Below are 22,190 nucleotides of genomic sequence, written 5' to 3'. Positions count from 1 at the left end.
AGACAACTAAACCAAATAAAAGACTAACAATGAAACCTAATTAAAATAAAGGCTGAAAGATAAGATAGAATTAACGACTAACAAAGAAACCTAATAAAAGACTAAAAGATACGATAAGATAAGATAAGATAAGCCGTTCTAAACTATATCTGCATCAATATGTAATAACATATCTTTAGTGTTTAATGTAGCAACATGCAAAGATGAGTGTATAGATCAAATAAACACACTAATTTAGTGCTTCACGGATCTCCTGCTTTACCTGGCAAACTAAGTGGATTGGGCTCGTTGCCTTGTTGGGCTGGCATTATTACGTTCGGCAGGCCTAGGCATTCAGTCCTGCATAGTCCCTCGGCCCAAGCCCTATATATATGAAAAATTTGGAAAAATTGGTCCTACGCATGATCAAATTGGTGCAAATAGGGGTGTTCAAATACCGGCCAATCTGAAATTTTGAATAGTCTCCGACTTGATCAAATAGGCTAGGGATCTTCTTTCCCTTATCCACACTTCTATCACCCTTCACCACAATCAACTAAAACTTTCTCACTCTCTACTTCGCTTTCACAAGATCAATTGAGTTTTAATTTGACCATGTTTCATTACGATATCAGTAATTTTTAAGGTGATTAATATTAATTAGACTTGTGTGAATGCTTATGAAATCCATGCCCTAATATATGTATCCAACCTTACAAAAATTTTCTTGAGACCATCAACGACCAATGATATCATCGTTCATATCTAGAACAAGTGCAAGTGGACCTCAACTTTCTAGTACCAAGTCTCGTATGCTCCTGCATATTTCAAAGCCCAATCATTCTCAACCACTTCTCCAAGATTTCACCTTCAAGGTACCAAATCAGACCGTCAGGTGATAAATTGGCAAATTAAGAATGAGTAATGCTTTTTACTAAATTATTATATAATTTAATTATGTAGCGGTGAAAATCAAGGCTTAAAAAAAATTAACAATCAATTTTTATTGTTACGTCATCTTAATTATATATCAATCGTATAACAATCTAATAAATAGTATTACATATAAAGAGTTAACTACTTTATTAGTACCTCGGTTTTCATTTTTTTATTTTTTTCTCCCTATATATGTAAAACAGTAAAATTTGATACCTGGCCTATGAGAAATAGCAAAATTGTTACCACCGTTTTTTCCGTCAGTCTCATATCCAATAATATCGCGACACATGTCAACTATGAAAAATAAAAAAATAAAATAAAAATTCTGTTGTTGGCTTCTACGGAGCGGGCGTCGCCTCCTCTCATCTCCGCCGTGCGTAGACTACTTGCCACGACGCTTCTCGACGACCCATTGAATTTGTACTTCGCTCTCTTATCCCAGCATTGCGTCCCTCTGCATTCCTTCCACTTCGTCTACAAATTCCTTTTCCGCAACACTTTAAGGTTAACAATCTTGAAAGAAACACTCTCATCGACACCTGTCCCAACGTATCAGAGCTTCATCGAAATACTCTCCGACGAGCCCACCTTGGTCGACCCCTAGCTACAACGCTCGCGGCGAGGACGTCGCGCTTCCCGAAGTCTCATTCGAGCGATTCCGGGTTGGATCTCAGTTTTTCACGCTGACCCGCAAACACGCGCTACTGGTATTAAGAGACAGCAAGCTATGGAGGAAATTCCGGCTGCCGTGCTTGAACGTCGACACGTGTTATACCCAGAGGAGCACTAATTTCCTACGCTTTTGTCCATGGAAGACCCCAGTGGGTGTACCCATTACACGCTCACGAGGATGAACTGGACAGCCAGTTTTAATTCTGTTGATTTACAGCCATATCTTTTGACAAGTTCACGCCTGATGAGTAAAATCCCAAGGGAATAAAACAATCGACCAGTTTCCGCAACACTTCGCTCTCTTATCTTGGGAAAGTGCCATGTTCACGCCCGATTGCTTGTTGCCGTTGATGGAGATCGCCGATGATGTCGTTTTCCGGGATTGAAAGGAACTGGAATGGAATTCCGTAGAAGCCAACATAATTTTTTTTTTTTTTAGTTTTTTTATTATTATTATTTTATTATTTTTAATTTTTTTAAGACACGTGACATATTTTGAGAGTGACACGTGTCGATGAGGTGGAATTCCATCAATTTAGACTGACAGAAAAAACAGAAATATCAATTTTGCTATTTCTCATAAGGCAGGTATCAAATTTTGCTAATTTACGAACATAAAGAAAAAAAATAAAAAAGTATAAATCGAAATATTAATAAAGTAATTAACCTTATAATAAAATACAACCTTAAATTCCCTATGATTGTTGGAAAAGCCCACTCGATCTCCTGACAAGTAAAAAAGAACACAAATTCAACCACAATGAATGTTCTAAGGACTAAAGTGACGTGAAATACAATCTATGCGTAACTGTTGGCCCATCAAAGAGTAACTACTCCCTCCGTTCCTTTGATTTCCGAAACTAGAAATGGATGATGTTTCTTGTAAGATGAGCCCAAGTTGATAGACCCACGTTCACCAATCACCTTGCCTTTATGGCTTTATACTTCTCGCTTCTAGAATGGTTGTTGAACACTTCAATCCACGCTTTGTTTCTATATTTTCCTCGAATATTTGCTTATATATTCAATGCTCCCAATTTGAAGGATTCGGCTTTCCAAACACGCGAGGCTTCAAGCCTCGCAATTCTTCAAACACTCCTCTTTCAACTCTTCGTCTCAATACGTCTAAAATTTCTCAAAACCTAAAGTGCCATTCATTTTGTTTTATTTGTCAAGTCATTTCATTCTCAATATTTTACTTTTGTCTCGTCTAACGAGTATATTCACTGTTTAGCATTATGTATATGGTTAGATTTGTGAAATAAAATCTTAAAGATAATTAAAATGAATCCTTCCTGATATCTTACTTGAAGTAGAGAAAATCCTATTGAAGGGCATAATCCAAACATTCGGCAATCTGTAACCCCTATTCAAGCTCTTCATATATGTAAAGAGTAATGCTATATATTATATATAGTATCTCATTATACTGACATGATCACAGTGTTAATTTACTCTTAAATCAGTCATTGTTAAAAAAAAAAAAATTAAGGACAAGTTGCATATACTATCATCAGCATTGTAAGATACTTATAAGTTATTGGTATGATATAATATTATTTTTACGTAAATGTACTATGAAATAATGTTATGTATCATATTTTTATTTGATTTTATTGATATAGTATTACTAATTAGTTCTAGAATTTTTTTTTAATAAAAATATTACTTCCGTAAAATAAAATAAAAGTAGGTGTGGTAAATGGCATTACTCATGTACTATTTGATCGATCATGCTCTCCTACCACGATATTTTAAATGTTCAGATGATATGAGATCTGACTAGGTTCAAATTAACTTTTCTTGTGGACCCCAATATATTTCATTTTTTAGAGGTAACCATTATCTTTCACTTATTATGCGGTTGTTGAGCAATTGTTGGATAGTAAACGAACTCCCAAAAGGTAATCTTAATGTGAATAGCAAGGAATTAGTCCAAAAGACTAGCAACACAAAGTCCCACAAGATCTTTATGAGAAATTGAGGCGTACGTATAGATCTAGTCGTTGCACAAAAAAGCAAACACGGAAGAAATGGTTGTTTGTGTGAAAGAAAGAAATTAAGTCGGTCCATTCACATCAACATCATTTTACACGTACGCGAAGACCCAAAAATAAGATTCCAAAAAGTCTGGCTTCATGTTTTAAGGTTTAAATCATACATTTTCCGAGCAAAATATAGCATCTAATTTAGTCTTAAAAAATGCATGGGGTGCAGCTTATATGTATTGTGTTTTCTTGTAACCCTTTTTTATTATTTAATAGTAATTTTTAAAATAAAAAATAAAAATAAAAATAAAATAAAATAAAATTTTTTTACAGTTTTTATTATAAATTTACGTTATAATTTATAATTGAATTTGACCGATTATCAATTTAATTCCACACCAATTTATAAGGAAACTTGTAATAAGGCCAGGTTGCAGTGTCTCTACTCGTTAATATTGTGCGTGTAATAGCGTGTAATAGCTGAGTTTATTAATTAAAGAAAAGGATAACTTTCCACCATCTTGACCGATAGGCGACAACACTCCCAGAGAGAGAGAAAGAGGGAGAGGGAGAGAAAACTTTTCACCCTTTTGACCGATAACACATCTTGAGAGTGAGAAAGAGAGAGAGAGAATTTTCCATCCTCTTGACCGATAACAGTCCATAAAACACGGTATTGTCAAAGAGAAAGAGAGAGATGGCCAGTGATTTGAGTCCCTTTTCAGGTTTGAAGAAGCCTTATCACGCAGCTCTGAATGGAGACTGGGAGGCCATGAAGAGCTTCTACGACAAACACCCTGAGCATGTCGTTCGGCCTCTGACGATTGACGGGCTCACTGCGTTTCATATTGCAGGATATAATAGTGAAGGAACGGAACTGCTTGAGCATTTGCTTGGTCTCCTACCACCCTTCGAGATATCTCTTGCCATATCTAAGAAGAGCGATCACCATAACAATGTTTTTCACGAGGTCGCCTCCACCAACAATGTTGCCTCAGCGAAACTCTTGATCACCGAACTCTCTCAAAACAATCTGCCCGAGCTGAAAATGATACTCGAGGATCGTAATCAACTTGGTGAAACCCCGCTGTTTAGGGCAGCAGCCCTTGGTCAGACAAAAATGGTCAAATATTTGGATAAAATAATAGTTGGGGATATAGGTCCCCACTTCCATAGACATGACAGCATGTCCATTCTCCATGCTGCTGTGTTAGGCCAACACTTTGGTCTCTCTCTTTTGCTCTCTCTCATGCAAACATATAACTTCAAAATTAATTGCATGTTTTAATTATGGTCTTTATGATTTTTTGCAGAAACCGCCATTTGGTTACTAGGAAAGGACAAGACACTTGGAACAAGAAAGGAAATCAATGGCATGACATGTCTTCACCTGCTAGCGAAAATGCCTTCTGCTTTCAGGAGTTCATGCAACATGGGAAAAGTAAAGAGACTCCTCTATCATTGTATGTCTCTAACACTCTTATCTTATCTTATGTGCAAGCCTTTCACAACAGCATTAATTACATGCATTTGTCTTTGGCTTCATTTACTTTAAACAAAGCGTTATTGCTGTTATGCTTTAAACTGTTAAGGATATAAACACCCTATAAAAATATAATTAGTAATTTAAACACATTCTTGGTGCAGGCCTTCCTGCCCATCTGGATGATGACGATGATGATGCTGAAGATAGTAATGAAGTTCAAAAAACATCAAGTCAACTGGAAGATTTGGAGAGAGGCAGCCAGGATACCAGTAGCCTCCGCCAATCAAACAAACATCCACCAGGTAGTGTTATAAATATACGTACACAATAACACAAACATCTCACAAAGTTAAAAGAACAGTATCTTTAATTTTACTTTAAGATGCATGGTTTTTTTTTTTTTTTTTTAAGATGCATGGTTGATTTAAGAGTAATTAAATTTATCACGTAAATTATAACATATTTGTAAAATATTTGTATCATATTACTCTTCCGGCAGAAATATTTTTGTAATCATGTAAGTTTACATAATCTTTGCAGCGATTTCAAGAATATACTATGCTATATGGAAGGGCCTGGCAAAAGGTACGACCTCATTTTCTTATATGTATATATATTTAGTAAATGGGGCGCATGTGTCTTCCACACACTGTTCATCTATTTTTTAACTTTTCTAGCTAGCTAGCTCCACTACAACACCAATAACTTGTAGGTAATACTATCTGAGGGTGACAAATAAGAAAACTCAAATTCGTTTCAAAGTCAAGTGAGTCGGTGGACTCCCTGGGGGGGCGATTATACCCCCACTCCTAGGTTAACATGCACTTTTTTTTCATACAAAAGTGGATCTCAAAATTATAGTTTATAGGTGACCCATGATACTTTTCTTTCTCGTATAAGAGAGGCCTTGGATTTAACCTATGAAAGGGAATGATTTGGTTGATCATATATATCTAAGTCAATATTAATGTTCACTCTACTATTACAATTTAATTTTTAAGGAAAAAAAAAAAAAAAAAGTACCTACGATACGAGTTAAAAAAAATATAGAACAAGTGATCAGCTAATATCTTTACAAATTAAAAAAATGTTGCCATTATCTAGCATATCTCTTGTTCATCTCCATGTAAAACATGCACAAATTTAATGGTAAATTTGCCAAAGAAATTGATTTTTTTTAAAAAAAAAAAAGTACAAGATAAAGACACCAAACACATTTCTGCATACAAATATATATAAATGTTTGTGAGAGTGTTTAGATTCATTGATTTGATCATAACTCTATATGTAGAAGAAAATACAAATCATTGTGGCTGAAGTAGCCGTTTTGGTTGAGAAATTAACTACCATTTCTCTCACAAACATATATATATATTGATGAATGATGTATCATATATGACATTGACAGAATGGCCGGCAATCGATGAAATATGGAAGGCGAAGAGAAAGCATGAATCAGCTCTTGAACTCACCAAGTTGCTAGCGAAGATGGATACTACATGGGCAAACAGTTTAAAAGTAGAAGACAGACCCATTTCCTTGAGGAAAGGATCAAACTCTTTGGACGACGATGACAAAGGAGGCGCCGGTAAAGGAGAAGGAGGAGATCAAACACCTGACACCCCATTGCTTATTGCAGCAAGTGAAGGAATAGTTGAAATATTTGACGAGATACACGATGTGCATCCTCAGGCAATTGAGCACATTAGCAAGGACGAGGTAACTATAGTGGTTGTGGCAATTTGCCACCGTCAAAGAGAAATCTTTCGGTGTCTAAAGATGATGAAAGGGGTAATGGAACATCGGTTGTTTTCACTGATTGATAAGCAAGGCTACACCATATTGCATCACGCTGCAGACATGAAGAACTATAATGGAGGGACTCGCGCTGGTCCTGCACTCCAATTGCAGGAGGAGTTGCAATGGTTCGAGGTAATTAAGCCCCCTCATGTCTACTTTCTCTTAATCATTCTTTAAACACTACAATATTATCTTTCTTGAGAAAACTAAGGAAACTCATAATTAATCTTATACAATGTCCCCATGCAGCGTGTGCGAAAGATAGTTCCCTCTCATTATGTCATGCACCGCAACAATGACGGTAAGACTGCAGAAGAGCTTTTCAAAGAGCAACATGCCGGGCTTCTCGAGAAGGCGGAAAGGTGGATAAAGGAGACCTCTCATTCGTGCTCTGCGATCGCAATCCTTGTTGCCACTGTTGTTTTCACAGCTGCTTTGACCGTCCCAGGAGGTAACGATCAGCAGGGTCATCCAGTTTTCCTTAATTCTCCCTTCTTCTTGTTCTTCACCATCATGGACGTTGTCTCCCTTGCGAGCTCCTTGACTTACGTCGTCATGTTCCTCTCCATCCTCACGTCTCCATTTAAGCAAGAAAATTTCCTCAAATCTCTCCCTCGGAAGCTCATGATTGGTTTCACCTTACTCTTCCTCTCCATGACAACCACCATGCTCTCTTTCACGGCCACCATTTTTCTCATCAATCATTTCGAAAAGAAAGCTTTGACTGTCACTCTCATTAATATTGCTGTATTGCTTCCCGTCTCCATCTTTGTGCTTATGCAGTTCCCCTTGTATGTTGCACTCTCCAGTAATATGCATTCCCTTTTCAAGAAAATTATGAAGAAGGCTCTTCGCAAGACTTCCATTCCTCTTTTTTCAAGGCTGGTAACCGCAAGACATGTACGTTAAGATACGATTAGTGAGAGAGTTTTGTGTTACCCACAGGTCAGCCTGCAAGCAATAACTTTTTCGTGATATTGGAAATTTGGACATGGGTTTAACATTTTTTTTTTTTTCTATTTTGGATTAAATAATTGTGTACTTTTAGTTCCCATTATGAACTACTTCACATCAACGTATTTACTCTTAGTAAAACTATTGGGGAATCCATTATATTTATAATATTGGTTGCATCTCTGGCTTTCATGCTTACCTTCAACCAATTAAGACTAAATATTCACAAGTCTCCTAGAGATTAAATTTTACTTAGGTAGAGCTGTGGGGTTTCAACGCATGTGCACGCATTAAACTGTTTTTTTTTTTTTTTTTTGACATGTCCACACAAGAAAAGAGGGATGAGAGATTCGAACTAGTGACATCCGCTTTATAAGATATAATCTACAGCCAATTGAGCTACCCAATGGGCAAGACAACTTGCAAAGGTGAGCATATAAAAATAGACACTCTAATTAAGTGCTTCACAGCTCTCCCGTGTTCCCTGGCAAACTAAGTAGATTGTGCTTGTTGGGCTGGCATTATTACGTTTGGCAGGCCTAGGCATTCAGTCCTGCACAGTCCCTCGGGCCAAGCCCAACTTAGCATATAACATATATATATATATATATATATATATATATATATATATATATGAAAAAATGGGTCCCATCCCACGCATGATCAAATAATTAGTGCAAATAGGAGTGTTCAAATACCGGTCAATCTGAAAATTTGAATCGCTGCCGATCAAATAGAAATCTTCCTTTCCCTTACTCACACTTCTATCACCATTCACAAAATTAATTGAATCATAGTTTGACCCAATTTTATTAGGATATCAATGATTTTTAAGGTGGTTAATATTAATCTAATTTGTGTGAGCGATTCTCAATTGTAAAGAGTGGAACCCATGCCCTAATATATGTCCAACCTCATTATTAAATATTTTCTTAAAACTACTTAACCATGGTGCCGATTAGTAACATAATTCATATCTAGACAAGTGCACGTGTGGACCTCAGCTCTCTAGTACCAAAGTCTCAAACGCTCCTGCATATTTCAAAGCCCAATCATTCTCAACCACTTCCAAGACTTCACCTTCAAGGTACCAAATAAGTCAGTCAAGTGATAAATTGACAAATTAAAAATGAGTAATGCTTTTTACTAAATTGTTATATAATTTAATTATGTAGTAGTGAAAATCAAGCTTAAAAAAATTAAAAAATAATTTTATTATCACGTTATCTTAATTATATAACAACCGTATAGCAATCTAATAAATAATATTACACATAATAAAATACAACCTTAAATTTGGAAAAGCCCAAGAAGTAAAAAAGAACACAATTCAACCACAATCTTCCAAGGACCAAAGTGACGTGAAATACAATCTATGCGAAACTGTTGGCCCATCAAAGATTAACTACTCGGGTCCTTTGATTCCCGAAACTACGAATGGATGACGTTTCTTGTACAACGTCAAGATGAGCCCACGTACGCTGATAGACCCACGTTCACCAATCATCATGCCTTTATCATTGACGCTTCTAGTCATCTAGAGGGATTTGGATCCAGTAAAATTCTTAGAAGAATTTTAGTTTTTAAAATTTCATATATAAATTATATATTTTTTATTCAATGATTATTGTTCTGTCACGTATTTCACTACTAATAAAATAATAAATATTTATTATTTTATTAGTAGTGGAACACGTAGCAGAATAATGACCCTTGGATAAAAAATAAATGATCTGAATTTAAAATTCTAAAAACTAAATTTCCTTAAGAATTTCAGTAGAACTTGATCCTTTTTAGAGTGGTTGTTGATTAATACTTTTTTTTCTTTTATATGTTCTCGTCAGATAAATAAGAAAATTCAAATTAATAACCTTTGTTCCATGAAACATAATTATAGTGAATTAAACTAGTTATCGGGAGTTGGGATGCAACATGCCTTATTGCCTTTATCCTTGTCGCTTCTAGAATGGCTGTTGAACACTTCAATCCACACGCGCTGTGTTTCTATATATTCCTAGAATATTTGCTGATATATTCAATGCTCCCTTTTGAAGATTCAGCTTTCCAAACGCGCGAGGCTTCAAGCCTTGCAATTGTTGGATATTAAACGAACTCCCAAAAAGTAATCTTAATGTGAACAGAAAGGAATTAGTCCAAAAGACTAGCAACACAAAGTCCTAAAGATCTTTATGAGAAATTGAGGCGTTCGTACAGATCCAGTCGTTGCACAAAAAAGCAAACGGAAGAAATGGTTGTGTGTGTGAAAGAAATAAATTAAGCTGGGCCATGCACATCAACATCATTTTAGACGTACACGGCACATGCGAAGACCCAAAAATAAGATTCCAAAAAGTCTCTCTTCATACAATTTCCGAGCAAAATAGCATCTAATTTAGTCTTGAAAAATGCTTGGGGTGCAGCTTATATTGTGTTACAAGAATTCCTGACTGAACGAGTAATTCCCTTGTCAACCGGAAATGAAATAGGATCCAATTTTGCTAATCAAAATAATGAGTGGTAGGAAATATGAGGTTCCTAGGCCTCCAAAAACTCTGCCTGCAATATTGCACCCCAAACGTAGGTTTAAATAGGATTACAATTTAGGTCAAATCTCCCTAGGATTTGTAAAAGTAATACAACCTAGACTATGAGAATAAAAGAGAACCTCCTTACTTGATTTACACGGCTAGGCAGAAAATCTCCTTATTAGAATAGGACTAAAATACTACTATTAACCTATAGTGGAGTAAATCTCCTTATTGAAATAGGACTAAAATACTAATATGCTCGTAACATATTGTGTTTTCTTGTAACCCTTTTGTATTCTTTAATAATAATTTTAAAAGAAAAATACAAAAGTATTAGCGTTTTTATTACAAATTGACATGATAATTTATAATTAGATTTGACCGATTATCAACTTAACCCCACGCCAATTTATCAGGAAACTTGTAATAAGGGTTGCAGTTTCTCTACCCGTTAGTCTTTGTATTATGCGTGTAATAGCCTGAGGAGATATGCTTTTTTTCGTTCTACCCACCATCTCTTCTCTCTTTGCATTTTTTTTTTTTTTTTTCTAAAAATTCAAGATGACAAGGTGAAGAGATGGTGGGTAGAATGCATTGTAGCATTCATCATAGCTGAGTCTATTAATTAAAGGAAAGGATAGCTTTCTACCATCTTGAACGATAGGCGACAACTCTCCCACAGAGAGAGAGAGAGAGAGAGAGGGAGAGAAAACTTTCCACCCTTTTGACCGATAACACATCTTGAGAGTGAGAGAGTGAGAGAGAGAGAATTTTCCATCCTCTTGACCGATAACAGTCTATAATAAAATACGGTATTGTCAGAGAGAAAGAGAGAGATGGCCAGTGAATATTTGAGTCCCTTTTCAGGTCTGAAGAAGCCTTATCAGGCAGCTTTGAATGGAGACTGGGAGGCCATGAAGAGCTTCTACGACAAACACCCAAAGCATGTCGTTCGGCCTCTGACGATCGACGGGCTCACTGCGCTTCATATTGCAGGATATACTAGTGAAGGAACGGAACTGCTTCAGCATTTGCTTGGTCTCCTACCACCCTCCGAGATACCTCTTGCCATATCTAAGAAGAGCGATCACCATAACAATGTTTTTCACGAGGTCGCCTCCACCAACAATGTTGCCTCAGCGAAACTCTTGATCACCGAACTCTCTCAAAACAATCTGCCCGAGCTGAAAATGATACTCGAGGATCGTAATCAACTTGGTGAAACCCCGCTGTTCAGGGCAGCTGCCCTTGGTCAGACAAAAATGGCCAAATTTTTGGCTAAATTAGTTGGGGATCATATAAGTCCCCACTTCCATAGACATGACAGCATGTCCATTCTCCATGCTGCTGTGTTAGGCCAACACTTTGGTCTCTCCCTCTCTCTTGCTCTCTCTCATGCAAACATATAACTTCAAAATGAATGGAATGTTTTAATTATGATCTTTTATGATTTTTTTTTTTTTTTGGCAGAAACCGCCATTTGGTTACTAGGGAAGGACAAGACACTTGGAACAAAAAAGGAAATCAATGGCATGACATGTCTTCACCTGCTAGCGAAAATGCCTTCTGCTTTCAGGAGTTCATGCAACATGGGAAAAGTGAAGAGACTCCTCTATCATTGTATGTCTCTACAACCCTTATCATGTTATGTTATGTGCGCGCGCGCGCGCCTTTCACAACAGCATTACATGCATTTGTGTTTGGCTTCATTTACTTTAAACAAAGCGTTCTTGTTATGCTTTAAACACCCTATAAAAATATAATTAGTAATTTAAAAACATTCTTAGTGCAGGCCTTCCTGCCCATCTGGATGATGACGATGATGATGTTGAAAATAGTAATGAAGTTCAAAAAACATCAAGTCAAATGGAATATTTGGAGAGAGGCAGCCAGGATACCAGTAACCTCCGCCAATCAAACAAACATCCACCAGGTAATGTTATAAATACATACAAACATCTTACAAAAGCTAAAAGAACATTAATATCTTTAATTTTACTTTAATATGATTAATTTAAGGATAATTAGATCTTAATTTAACAATAATTAGATCTTATCACATCCATTTTATAAGATATTTATGAAATATTTGTATGGTATATATTACTCTTCCTCATTTGTATACTGGCAGAAATATTTTTGTAATCATGTAATTTTACATAATTTTTGCAGCAATTTCAAGAAAATACTATGCTATGCATGTGTGGAGGGGCCTAGCTAAAGGTACGACATCATTTTCATATGTGTGTATAATATTGTGAATGGGGCGCACGTATCTTTCACGCACTGTTCATCTATTTTTTAAGCTTTTCTAGCTCCACTACAACACCAATAACTTGTAGATATTAATGCTATCTGAGGGTGACAAATAGGAGAACTGGATCAAATTCGTTCCAAAGTCAAGTGAGTCGGTGGACTCGATCCCTGTGGGGCGATTACCCTCACTCTAAGGTTAACATGCACTTTTTTATTTCATACAAAAGTGGATCTCAAAATTATAGTTTAGTGTAGACTTACAAAAAAAAATATTATAGTTTAGATCTGGTGACCCATGATACTTTTCTTTCTCGTATAAGAGAGGCCTTGGATTTAACCTATGAAAGGGATGATTTGGTTGATCATATATAACTAAGTCAATATTGTTGACTCTACTATTAAAATTTAATTTTTAGGAAGAAAAAAAGGCACGTACGGTACAAATTAAAAATATATATATAGGACAGTAATCAACTAATCCTTATAAATTTGATTGATAACTAGCCATTCTGTCATTCATATTAAAGAAATGTTTACTTTCATTATTATCTAGCATATATCTTGTTCATCTTCATGTAAGATTAAACTTAATTTAATGATAGATTTGCCAAAGAAATTGATTAAAAAAAAATGTACAAAAGAATAACACCAAACACATTTCTGCATATAAGTATATATAAATGTTTGTGAAAGTGTTTAGATTCATTGATTTTCATAACTCTAAATGTAAAAGAAAATACAAATCATTGTGGCTGAAGTAGCCATTGTGGTTGAGAAATTAACTACTATACCTTATCTCTCATAAACATGTGTATATATATATATATACATTGATGAATGGTATATCATAAGACAGAATGGCCGGCTATCGATGAAATATGGAAGGTGAAGAGTAAGCATAATTCAGCTATTGAACTTACCAAGTTGCTAGCGAAGATGGATACCACATGGACAAGCAGTTTAAAAGTAGAAGACAGGCCCATTTCCTTGGGAAAAGGATCAGACTCTTTGGACGACAAATCCAACTCCATAGAAGGAGGCGCCGATGAAGGAGGAGGAGGAGATCAAACACCGGACACCCCATTGCTTATTGCGGCGAGCGAAGGAATAGTAGAAATATTTGACGAGATACTTGATGCGCATCCTCAGGCAATTGAGCACATTAGTAAGGACGAGGTAACTATAGTGGTTGCGGCCATTCGCCACCGTCAAAGAGAAATATTTCGGCGTCTAAAGATGACGAAAGGGGTAATGGAACATCGGTTGTTTTCACTGATTGATAAGCGAGGCTACACCATATTGCATCACGCTGCAGACATGAAGAACTATAATGGAGGGACTCGCGCTGGTCCTGCACTCCAATTGCAGGAGGAGTTGCAATGGTTCGAGGTAATTAAGCTCCCTCTTACATTTTTACTTTCTCTTAATTAATCGGTCTTTAAACACCACAATATTATCTTTCTTGTAAGAGAAATGCTATATGCTATGCCCTCAATCCATTTGTAGCCTAACTACAAATGTGATGGGATGTAGTATGCAGCATTACTTTGTTCTTAAACAAAGATTCTTCTAACCATATAACATTTCCAATTGGTTTGCACAATGTTGAGAAAACTCATAATTAATCTTATACAATGTCCCCACGCAGCGTGTGCGAAAGATAGTTCCCTCTCATTATGTCATGCACCGCAACAATGCCGGTAAGACTGCAGACGAGCTCTTCAAAGAGCAACATGCCGGCCTTCTCGAGAAGGCGGAAAGGTGGATAAAGGAGACCTCTCAATCGTGCTCTGCAATCGCAATCCTTGTCTCCACGGTTGTTTTCACGGCTGCTTTGACCGTCCCAGGAGGTAACGATCAGACGGGTCATCCAATATTCCTTAATTCTCCCTTCTTCTTATTCTTCATCATCATGGACGTAGTCTCCCTTGCTAGCTCCTTGACTTACGTCGTCATGTTCCTCTCCATCCTCACATCTCCATTTAAGCAAGAAAATTTCCTCCAATCTCTCCCTCGAAAGCTCATGATTGGCTTCACCTTACTCTTCCTCTCCATCACAACCACTATGCTTTCTTTCACGGCCACCATTTTTCTCATTAGTCATTTTGAGAAGAAAGCTTTGACTGTCACTCTCATTAACATTGCTGTGTTGCTTCCCGTCTCCATCTTTGCGCTTATGCAGTTCCCCTTGTATGTTGCACTCTCCAATAATATGCATTCCCTTTTCAAGAAAATTATGAAGAGGTCTCTTCGCCAGACTTCCATTCCTCGTTTTTCCAACCGGTAACCGCAAGACATGTACGTTAAGATACGATCAATGAGAGAGTTTTGTGTTTCTCACAGGTTAGCCTGCAAGCAACAATAACTCTTTTCGGGATATTGGAAATTTGGACATGGTTTTAACATTTTATTTTTTTTCCAACTTTGGATTTTTATTAAATAATTGTGTACTTTTAGTTCCCATTATGAACTACATGTCATTTGTGATTATACTTGATTTATATAGTCTTATACCTATGCAACGGCACAACCTAAATCTGACATGCAATCTTGAATTGTCACCCCTAATTTTATTAGAAATGCTATATATATATATATATATATATATATATATATATATATATATATATACTCCTACTCTTATGCTCTCTTAGGTGACACTAAAAGTTACCATTAAATTTAAAATTTAATAGTAATTAATCTAAAATTAAATAATTATTTTTAGTGTTAGTCGAGAATTGCATTTAAGAGTGAAAAAATGTGAGTATGTATAATATTTATCCAGTTATGCTCCCGGTGCAAGCATTGTACTCACTACGGTCACGGTGGGGAAAATGGAAACTACTGAAAGAGGCCCAGTTGCCCCCAAGCCAGCCGATGTGGGGGGGCACATATATAGTAGCTAATTGGAAATTGTCTGGGCCGATTTCGCCACCTATGTGGTTGGGCCATTTCTACTCCTTCAGCACGCGAAGCCCACAAAAGATTAATACTTCATTTCTCCTCGATGATGGGTTTCCCCAACTTAAAAAACGAAAGAACAAAAAAAAAAAAAAAAAAAAAAAAAAAAAAGGCTTTCGTATTTAATTGAAGTTATTATTTGAATTGCCATGTCCATCACTATTAATTAGTGCAAATTAATAAATTAATGTGGGCTCTTTTGTACGTGGAACTAGTATTCCCGATTGTATCTGCAGGCATATTGTAAGCTCTGAACAAGTTTTATTTGAATAATAAAATCAGAAAATTCTACCTCAAAAAAAAAAAAAAAATTGTGGGCTCTTTTAGTGAGATTTATTGAATCACAGATTGATTGCGATTTATCATAATCAGTAATTCTCTAAAATATGGGTGTTTCCCATAAATTAGAGAACAAGTATCCAAAAACCATGGTACAATAATTGTCGCATGCATGATCACAGATTCAAATTTGACACTAAAAATTTCATGATATTAGTGTTCAATGGCATTTACAAAATAAAAATAAATTGGAGCAAACCTCATGGAAAACCTCAAGTATAATCCCATGATATTCCTCGGAATTCATTGAAATATAATAATTCAAGAGGCTACGAAGATCTTTCGGCTCTTGAATCCGGTTTGCCATAATCATCTCAATCATGGACTCTCTAAAATCCTCTCTTGGATCATAAGAGCACTTTTCCATGGCCACCATTACAACGAACTTGGTCCCTTCACCACCTTTTTGCCTTCTTCTCTCTACAACTTGTCTTGCCTCCTGCCTTTCTCTAATCATTTGGTCGAGCCTCTCTTGCACCATGGCGTGCGCCAGGCTTGAGATTGATGCAAACCTCTCGGAGTTTGAGCTCTCTGCTTCCTCTGAAGAAGACACACTAAGCCTGCAGCTGCAGCACAAGGCCCTGCATCCTCTTTGCTGAAGCTGCTGCTGCTGCTTCTTGTTGTGTTGCCTGGAGGTGGAGGCTCTCATTCTTTGACATGAACAGGGAAGCTTTGAAGGAAAAAACATGTTCAGGAATAATCATTTATGCTCAATTGGCAAGTAGGTCACGATAATCATGATTGTGTCTTGTGTTTAGAACATTTTGAAAGATAAGGTTGGAAGACATATGGGAAACATTTGTGTTGTTAATTGAGCCAAGTGATTATGGTGTTCTTGTAGACCCTTAATCATTTCCTCTAGAGGGCAGTATTAGGTGGAAAGCATTTGAAAGTCTGCTTAATATGGAAAGTGAGAAGTTCATCAAGACTTTTGATCAATATATAAGACTTAGAATAATACTTTGGTTGCCTGCACATGCCTTGTGGGTATCGATCGGCTCCATTGTTGTAATACTCAGAAAATTAAAAAAGTGCAAATAATTAATAAAATACTTGCCCCAACCATAATAAAGCAACTAAGCAAGTGCTTGTAAGCGTACTTGAATAACTAAAAAGGACGGACCATTATGTGATGCATGGCCTTGGAGGAGGAGGGAAGCCCTATATCTTAATTAGAGGCCGGAGCTAATGCTAAAGTAAGCACTTGATCATCTACTTACTGTACAAGAAAGACAAGTATGAGGAGGTGGTCGAAGTATTGTGTTATAATATAAATTAAATAATCAAATTTATTATTTTTTTTTTATCAATTTAAATTTTTAAAATAAATAGTAATTTAAGATGATATTAGATAATGGATACGGTCTTGAGTTCGAACCTTATTTTTATCATTCAACTCTTATTTAAAGAGAATTTGAGCTTACACGTGAGAAAAAATGTTAAAATATTTTCACCAATACAATTTTTTTTTTTTTTAACAGAAATCTAAGGATTTCATTGATTAAAATTCACTAGCATAAAGCCTTTACAGAGTAGAGCAAAAAGCTTTTATTGCCAAAAAGCTTTTATTGTACAAAGCATAAAGCTCTGCAAAATTATAGCCACATGCTATGAGGTAGTCATAGATACAAACAAAAATTATTACAATCAAGTGTTATTTATGATTTCAATCTTCCGCTAACTCATGTACAAATACAGTTAAAGAGCATATATGTTCCGAGCAAACTAGATCTAAGACATAAGTAGCCAAATTTCATAACAAAATTTATTTAAACTGGCCGTGAGAGATAACCCCTTACACCGAATTATCCAGATCGTAAGAAATAACCCCTTTATAAAAATTAAAAATTAAAAAAAAAAAAAAAAAACACACACACACACACAAACAAACAAACAACCAGCAACCAGCAATGACTGGAGAGGAGATGAACGGCACAACACGGTGGAAGGTGGACGGACGCAGAGCGGAGAGGCCGAAGTTACTAATCTAGTCGGAGAATACCTACAAACATTAAAAAGAAAAATAATAATAAAAATAATAAATAATAAATAATAAATAAAAGGGGAAGGGTAGGAGCAGGAAATAGAAGGGGAAGGGGGGGGGGGAGGGAGCACATCTGCTCCCTTCTCATCTCAAAATTGTTTTATGAGGAGAAGGCCGAGAGACGGCTTCTTGTGCTAGTATTATTTAATAGTTAATGACTACCACTACAATTGCATTACATAGTTAGAAAATGTAATCAAATCATTACAGACAAACAACCATGATATATATATATATATATATATAATATTCTAAATATTCCAACACATATTATAGCAAGCAATCTCTACCTTAGTAGTAAACTATATATGATGATAATATGGTTGAATGATGTTATTGAGTGTCTACAACTGACCTAATGTATGCTTACAAGGAAAAATAATAAGAATTGGTGGGTCCAAATATGATTTTGTTATTAATATTTAAAAGTGTTGTGTGTGGTTTAAAGGCAAACGCATGTCCATGGCCATGTCTGATGCTTTATTGCTTGTGTTACATTAATTTCTTTATAATTAAGGAGTCTGTTTAGAAGTTGTGGTTGATTAGATGAAATGAATGGGGGAGATTCTTGCAACTGGTGGGTTTTATGCATTCTGTTAGGCTCATCTAATTATGGAGAAATTCCTGTAAAGATGTACACAGCTGGTGAGAATCTCTTTTAGGGATTCTTCATCCCGTTATCATAATTGGCAATATCCCACAAACATGATTCTCATTCTCTTAATCCATTAATGTATTTGCTAATCTGTACCCATTTGTATAAGCAAACACGAAGCCACATGTTGCTGCAGTGAGCACTTCTAAAGGTAAAAAAAAGCCACTGTCTTTGGTGATAAAAGTGATCATACATGGGCTACTCACGGGACACAGACTTTTCATAAAACTATTCCCTTTTTTGGGAGAACATTGACATTCACTGTTGGGAGGCTGATAGCTTTTCCAGATGAAGGAAGGTGATGTCACATATGTGATTCATTGGGACCAGGATTGGGGCCTGCATTTTTGAGAAATTCAAATCCTTCATTCGGGTTGAGCCACATTAATAATAAAATAATTTAAAATTCAAAAAACTCAATGGGTAACGGGACCTGCCATTATGGGTCGGTCCACCATTACTCCAAAGATGTGGTGCGAGCTACCAATCCTAAATCATTTGGGGGCTAGGGGTCTAACCACCCCCACAAAAAGAAAACGGTCATGGTAGTTAGCTACACTTTTACTTTTATTTTATTTTATTATTATTATTTTTTTGTTATTTTGAATGAACCACCTGAATTTTTTAATTGCAGGCCCTATAATTTAGAAAAATTGTAAGAAACTTTGGTTGGCTTGGTTAGAGAGGGAACTTGTGGCAGCACCTTTTGATTATGATTGATTGTACATTCTCTTATGGAGCTTACAATATTTCAAGATGTAAGTTAGGTTCATTTCATTTGCTTGATGAACCACAGGTCCACAAAATTAATGATCTAAATAAATGTGAAAATTCAGGGGCCAGCCAAGAAAAGAAAAGTTTGGAATTGGGCATTTGTTATCTTTTTAATTAAGAAAGATATCCTATATATGGTACTCATTTGTTATCTTTTTAGTTGAGAAAGATACCTAGCTATTTTATGAATACAATATCTAAAGGGCAAACTAATTACGAGGAATTTTTTTAATCCAATATATTAAAGTAATATGTATCTAAAATACATATGAGAATCATATGCTCTATTAAAAAAGAAACGTTATTCTTCACACTACAATCATGCTTTGTAGATGTGGCATGGACTAATAGTCCTTTCACCAAGGTTGATTGATCTAAGGGCTACTAAGCCATACCACTCAGTATAGTGTGAAGAACAATATTACTCCTATTAAAAATGCATATGAGAATGAGATTTTCTTACATGTATTTTGAATGTAATGTTATAAATTACATTTTTATTTTACAATTATCTTATATGACATGTGAGATTGTCAACCTACCCTTAGATTAATCTATTTTAAAATAATAATAATAATTAAAGAATTGACTGAGATTATCAAATCAAATATATATATATATATATATATATATATATATATATATATATAATTTCTCATTTAAAATACATGTGATTTTAACATACTAAATTTAAAGAAAGTCTTTTAACCCAATTTATTGAAAGGGTTAAATACTAAATTAGTCCATGGGGTTTCACAACTTTATTTTTTTCCCCCTGGGGTTTCATTTTTATCACAGGAGGTCCCTGTGGTTTTGATAAGTGACCAAATTAGTTCATCTGTTAGTTGACCGTTAGTTGACTGTACGGACTGACACGTGGACCAATCAGACGTCGACACGTGGCACATATATTAATTTTTTTCAATTTTTTTTAATTAAAAAAAAAAAGAAAAATCGGACGAAACTGGGGGTGGCTCGGCCACCCCCTTGGCAATTTGGGGGTGGCTCGGCCACCCCCTTTGGCCATGGGGGTGGCCAGGCCACCCCCATCTGGCCGGATGGGGGTGGCCGAGCCACCCCCTGGGCACCAGGGGGTGGCTCGGCCACCCCCTTGGGCTCCAAGGGGGTGGCCGAAACCACCCCCGGTACCCACTGGGGGTGACTCGGCCACCCCCATGGAGCCTTGGGGGTGGCCGAAACCACCCCCAACCACCATTGGGGGTGGTTTCGGCCACCCCCAAGGCTCCATGGGGGTGGCTCGGCCACCCCCAGTGGGTACCAGGGGTGGTTTCGGCCACCCCCTTGGGGCCGAAGGGGGTGGCTCGGCCACCCCCATCCGGCCAGATGGGGGTGGCCTGGCCACCCCCATGGCCAAAGCCACCCCCAGTTTCGTACGATTTTTCTTTCTTTCTTTTTTTTTTTTTAAATATATTTTTTTTAATTTTTTTAAAAAAAAACATTTTTTTTAATTAAAAAAAAATTAATATATTGTGTCGACGTCTGATTGGTCCACGTGTCAGTTTAACGGTCAACTAACGGATGGACTAATTTGGTCACTTATCAAAACCACAGGGACCTCCTGTGATAAAAATGAAACCCCATGGGAAAAAAAATAAAGTTGTGAAACCCCAGGGGGGTTTTGGAGTATTTAACCCTTATTGAAATTTTTTGTCCGTATCTAAATGTGCTGAGCAACTTATCCAGCCCAATTTTGGAACTGCAGGCTCACCCAAGGCTATCCCTCCCGGCTAATGGGCTGGCAAAAGATTTCCTCGGCTCTTGTGAAAGTCAAGCCCATGTTTTGAACTCATTAATGGACAGTCAAATTACATGGACCCTAATCTCCTGTGAGGTTTGAATTTGAAACCTCTCACACAAAAGGAGGTCACGTTCCCATAGGGATTAGATGGCTCCCGGGTCGAATAAAAAGGCCCAAATCCAGGCCCACTCATTTCAGCCTCTTCTGAGCCTTTTTTTTTTTCAAAAAAAAAAAAAAAAAAAAAAATTCTAATAAGAGTATTCCCATATTTTTATGTAAAATAGCTCATCAAAACTCACTTTTATCTAGTTTAGTTAAGTTATTTTTAAATGTTTCTACATCCGATTAACTATATTTCTATCTATTTTATTAAAATATTATTAAAAGCAATAAAAGTTTTGAGAAAAAGATAACATGTGAGAGAAAAAATGAAAAAAAAAATTTGGAAAAAAAGAGAACATACAAAGAAAAAGTAGAAAAATATTTGTGAAAAAGAGAAAATAGGCGAGAGAATCAATAAAAAATAAAGTAGCTCCCTTGAAAAGTGCTGTTACATTTAGCCTTTTTTTTTAGCTCTTCCAATCAAATATCTATTTTACATTTTCTTTTGGCTAATCCAATGTAAGAGTTTTTTAAAACATTTAAAGAACCATTTTAGATAAAAGTAACATAAAGTTCTTCCATTGAGAATGCTCTAAAGCATTTTAAAATTGTTTGGATGAATTTGCGGTTTCAAAATATACGATTTTTCTTAAATTTAAAAAAAAAAAAATACACTTTTTGTAGGGCCAAATAAATTCTAAGTTCTTTACAAATTAGATAAAGTTTTCTTCTAAATTGAATTGGGAAAATTTCCTTCAACTTAGCCTATAAAAGTGACATATGTCCATCGAACATGTGAGATACACATGTTTTTTTTAATAGTAAGGACAAAATTGAAATAAATTTTATTAAAAACTCATGTGCATCTCACATGTTACCAAAAAAAAAGGCACGTTTCACTTTTATGAACTAAGTTGAAGAAAAATTTTCAAACCAAATTTAGAGGAAAACTTT

The 22,190-nt window shown here is 36.0% G+C and overlaps 3 protein-coding genes and 1 pseudogene across 3 annotated transcripts; 3 read left to right on the top strand and 1 right to left on the bottom strand.

Moving 5' to 3' along the window:
• The first annotated feature begins 725 nt into the window (after nt 1–725).
• LOC132170137 (glycosyltransferase BC10-like) lies at nt 726–1,976 on the top strand (annotated as a pseudogene).
• A 2,299-nt stretch (nt 1,977–4,275) lies between these two features.
• LOC132170136 (uncharacterized) lies at nt 4,276–7,773 on the top strand. Its single transcript, XM_059581037.2, has 6 exons — nt 4,276–4,804; nt 4,892–5,041; nt 5,226–5,366; nt 5,605–5,649; nt 6,473–6,996; nt 7,114–7,773. Exons 1-6 carry the CDS (start codon nt 4,276–4,278, stop codon nt 7,771–7,773), a joined length of 2,049 nt encoding a protein of 682 aa, XP_059437020.2.
• A 3,428-nt stretch (nt 7,774–11,201) lies between these two features.
• Nucleotides 11,202–14,995, top strand: LOC132170135 (uncharacterized). The gene is made up of 6 exons (XM_059581036.2): nt 11,202–11,714; nt 11,817–11,966; nt 12,139–12,279; nt 12,519–12,569; nt 13,459–13,991; nt 14,251–14,995. Exons 1-6 carry the CDS (start codon nt 11,261–11,263, stop codon nt 14,887–14,889), a joined length of 1,968 nt encoding a protein of 655 aa, XP_059437019.2. The 5' UTR covers nt 11,202–11,260; the 3' UTR covers nt 14,890–14,995.
• Nucleotides 14,996–16,062: 1,067 nt separating this feature from the next.
• On the bottom strand, nt 16,063–16,551 carry LOC132170134 (transcription repressor). Its single transcript, XM_059581034.2, has one exon. The coding sequence runs from the start codon at nt 16,549–16,551 to the stop codon at nt 16,063–16,065; it is 489 nt and encodes a 162-aa protein (XP_059437017.2).
• Nucleotides 16,552–22,190: the final 5,639 nt, after the last annotated feature.

This window comes from Corylus avellana, chromosome 1, assembly GCF_965113065.1.
Source record: "Corylus avellana chromosome 1, dhCorAvel1.hap1.2, whole genome shotgun sequence".
In the NCBI taxonomy this organism is placed as follows: Eukaryota; Viridiplantae; Streptophyta; class Magnoliopsida; order Fagales; family Betulaceae; genus Corylus; species Corylus avellana.
Note: the sequence above shows the minus strand (reverse complement) of the source record. Positions and strands in the feature narration are given on the sequence as shown.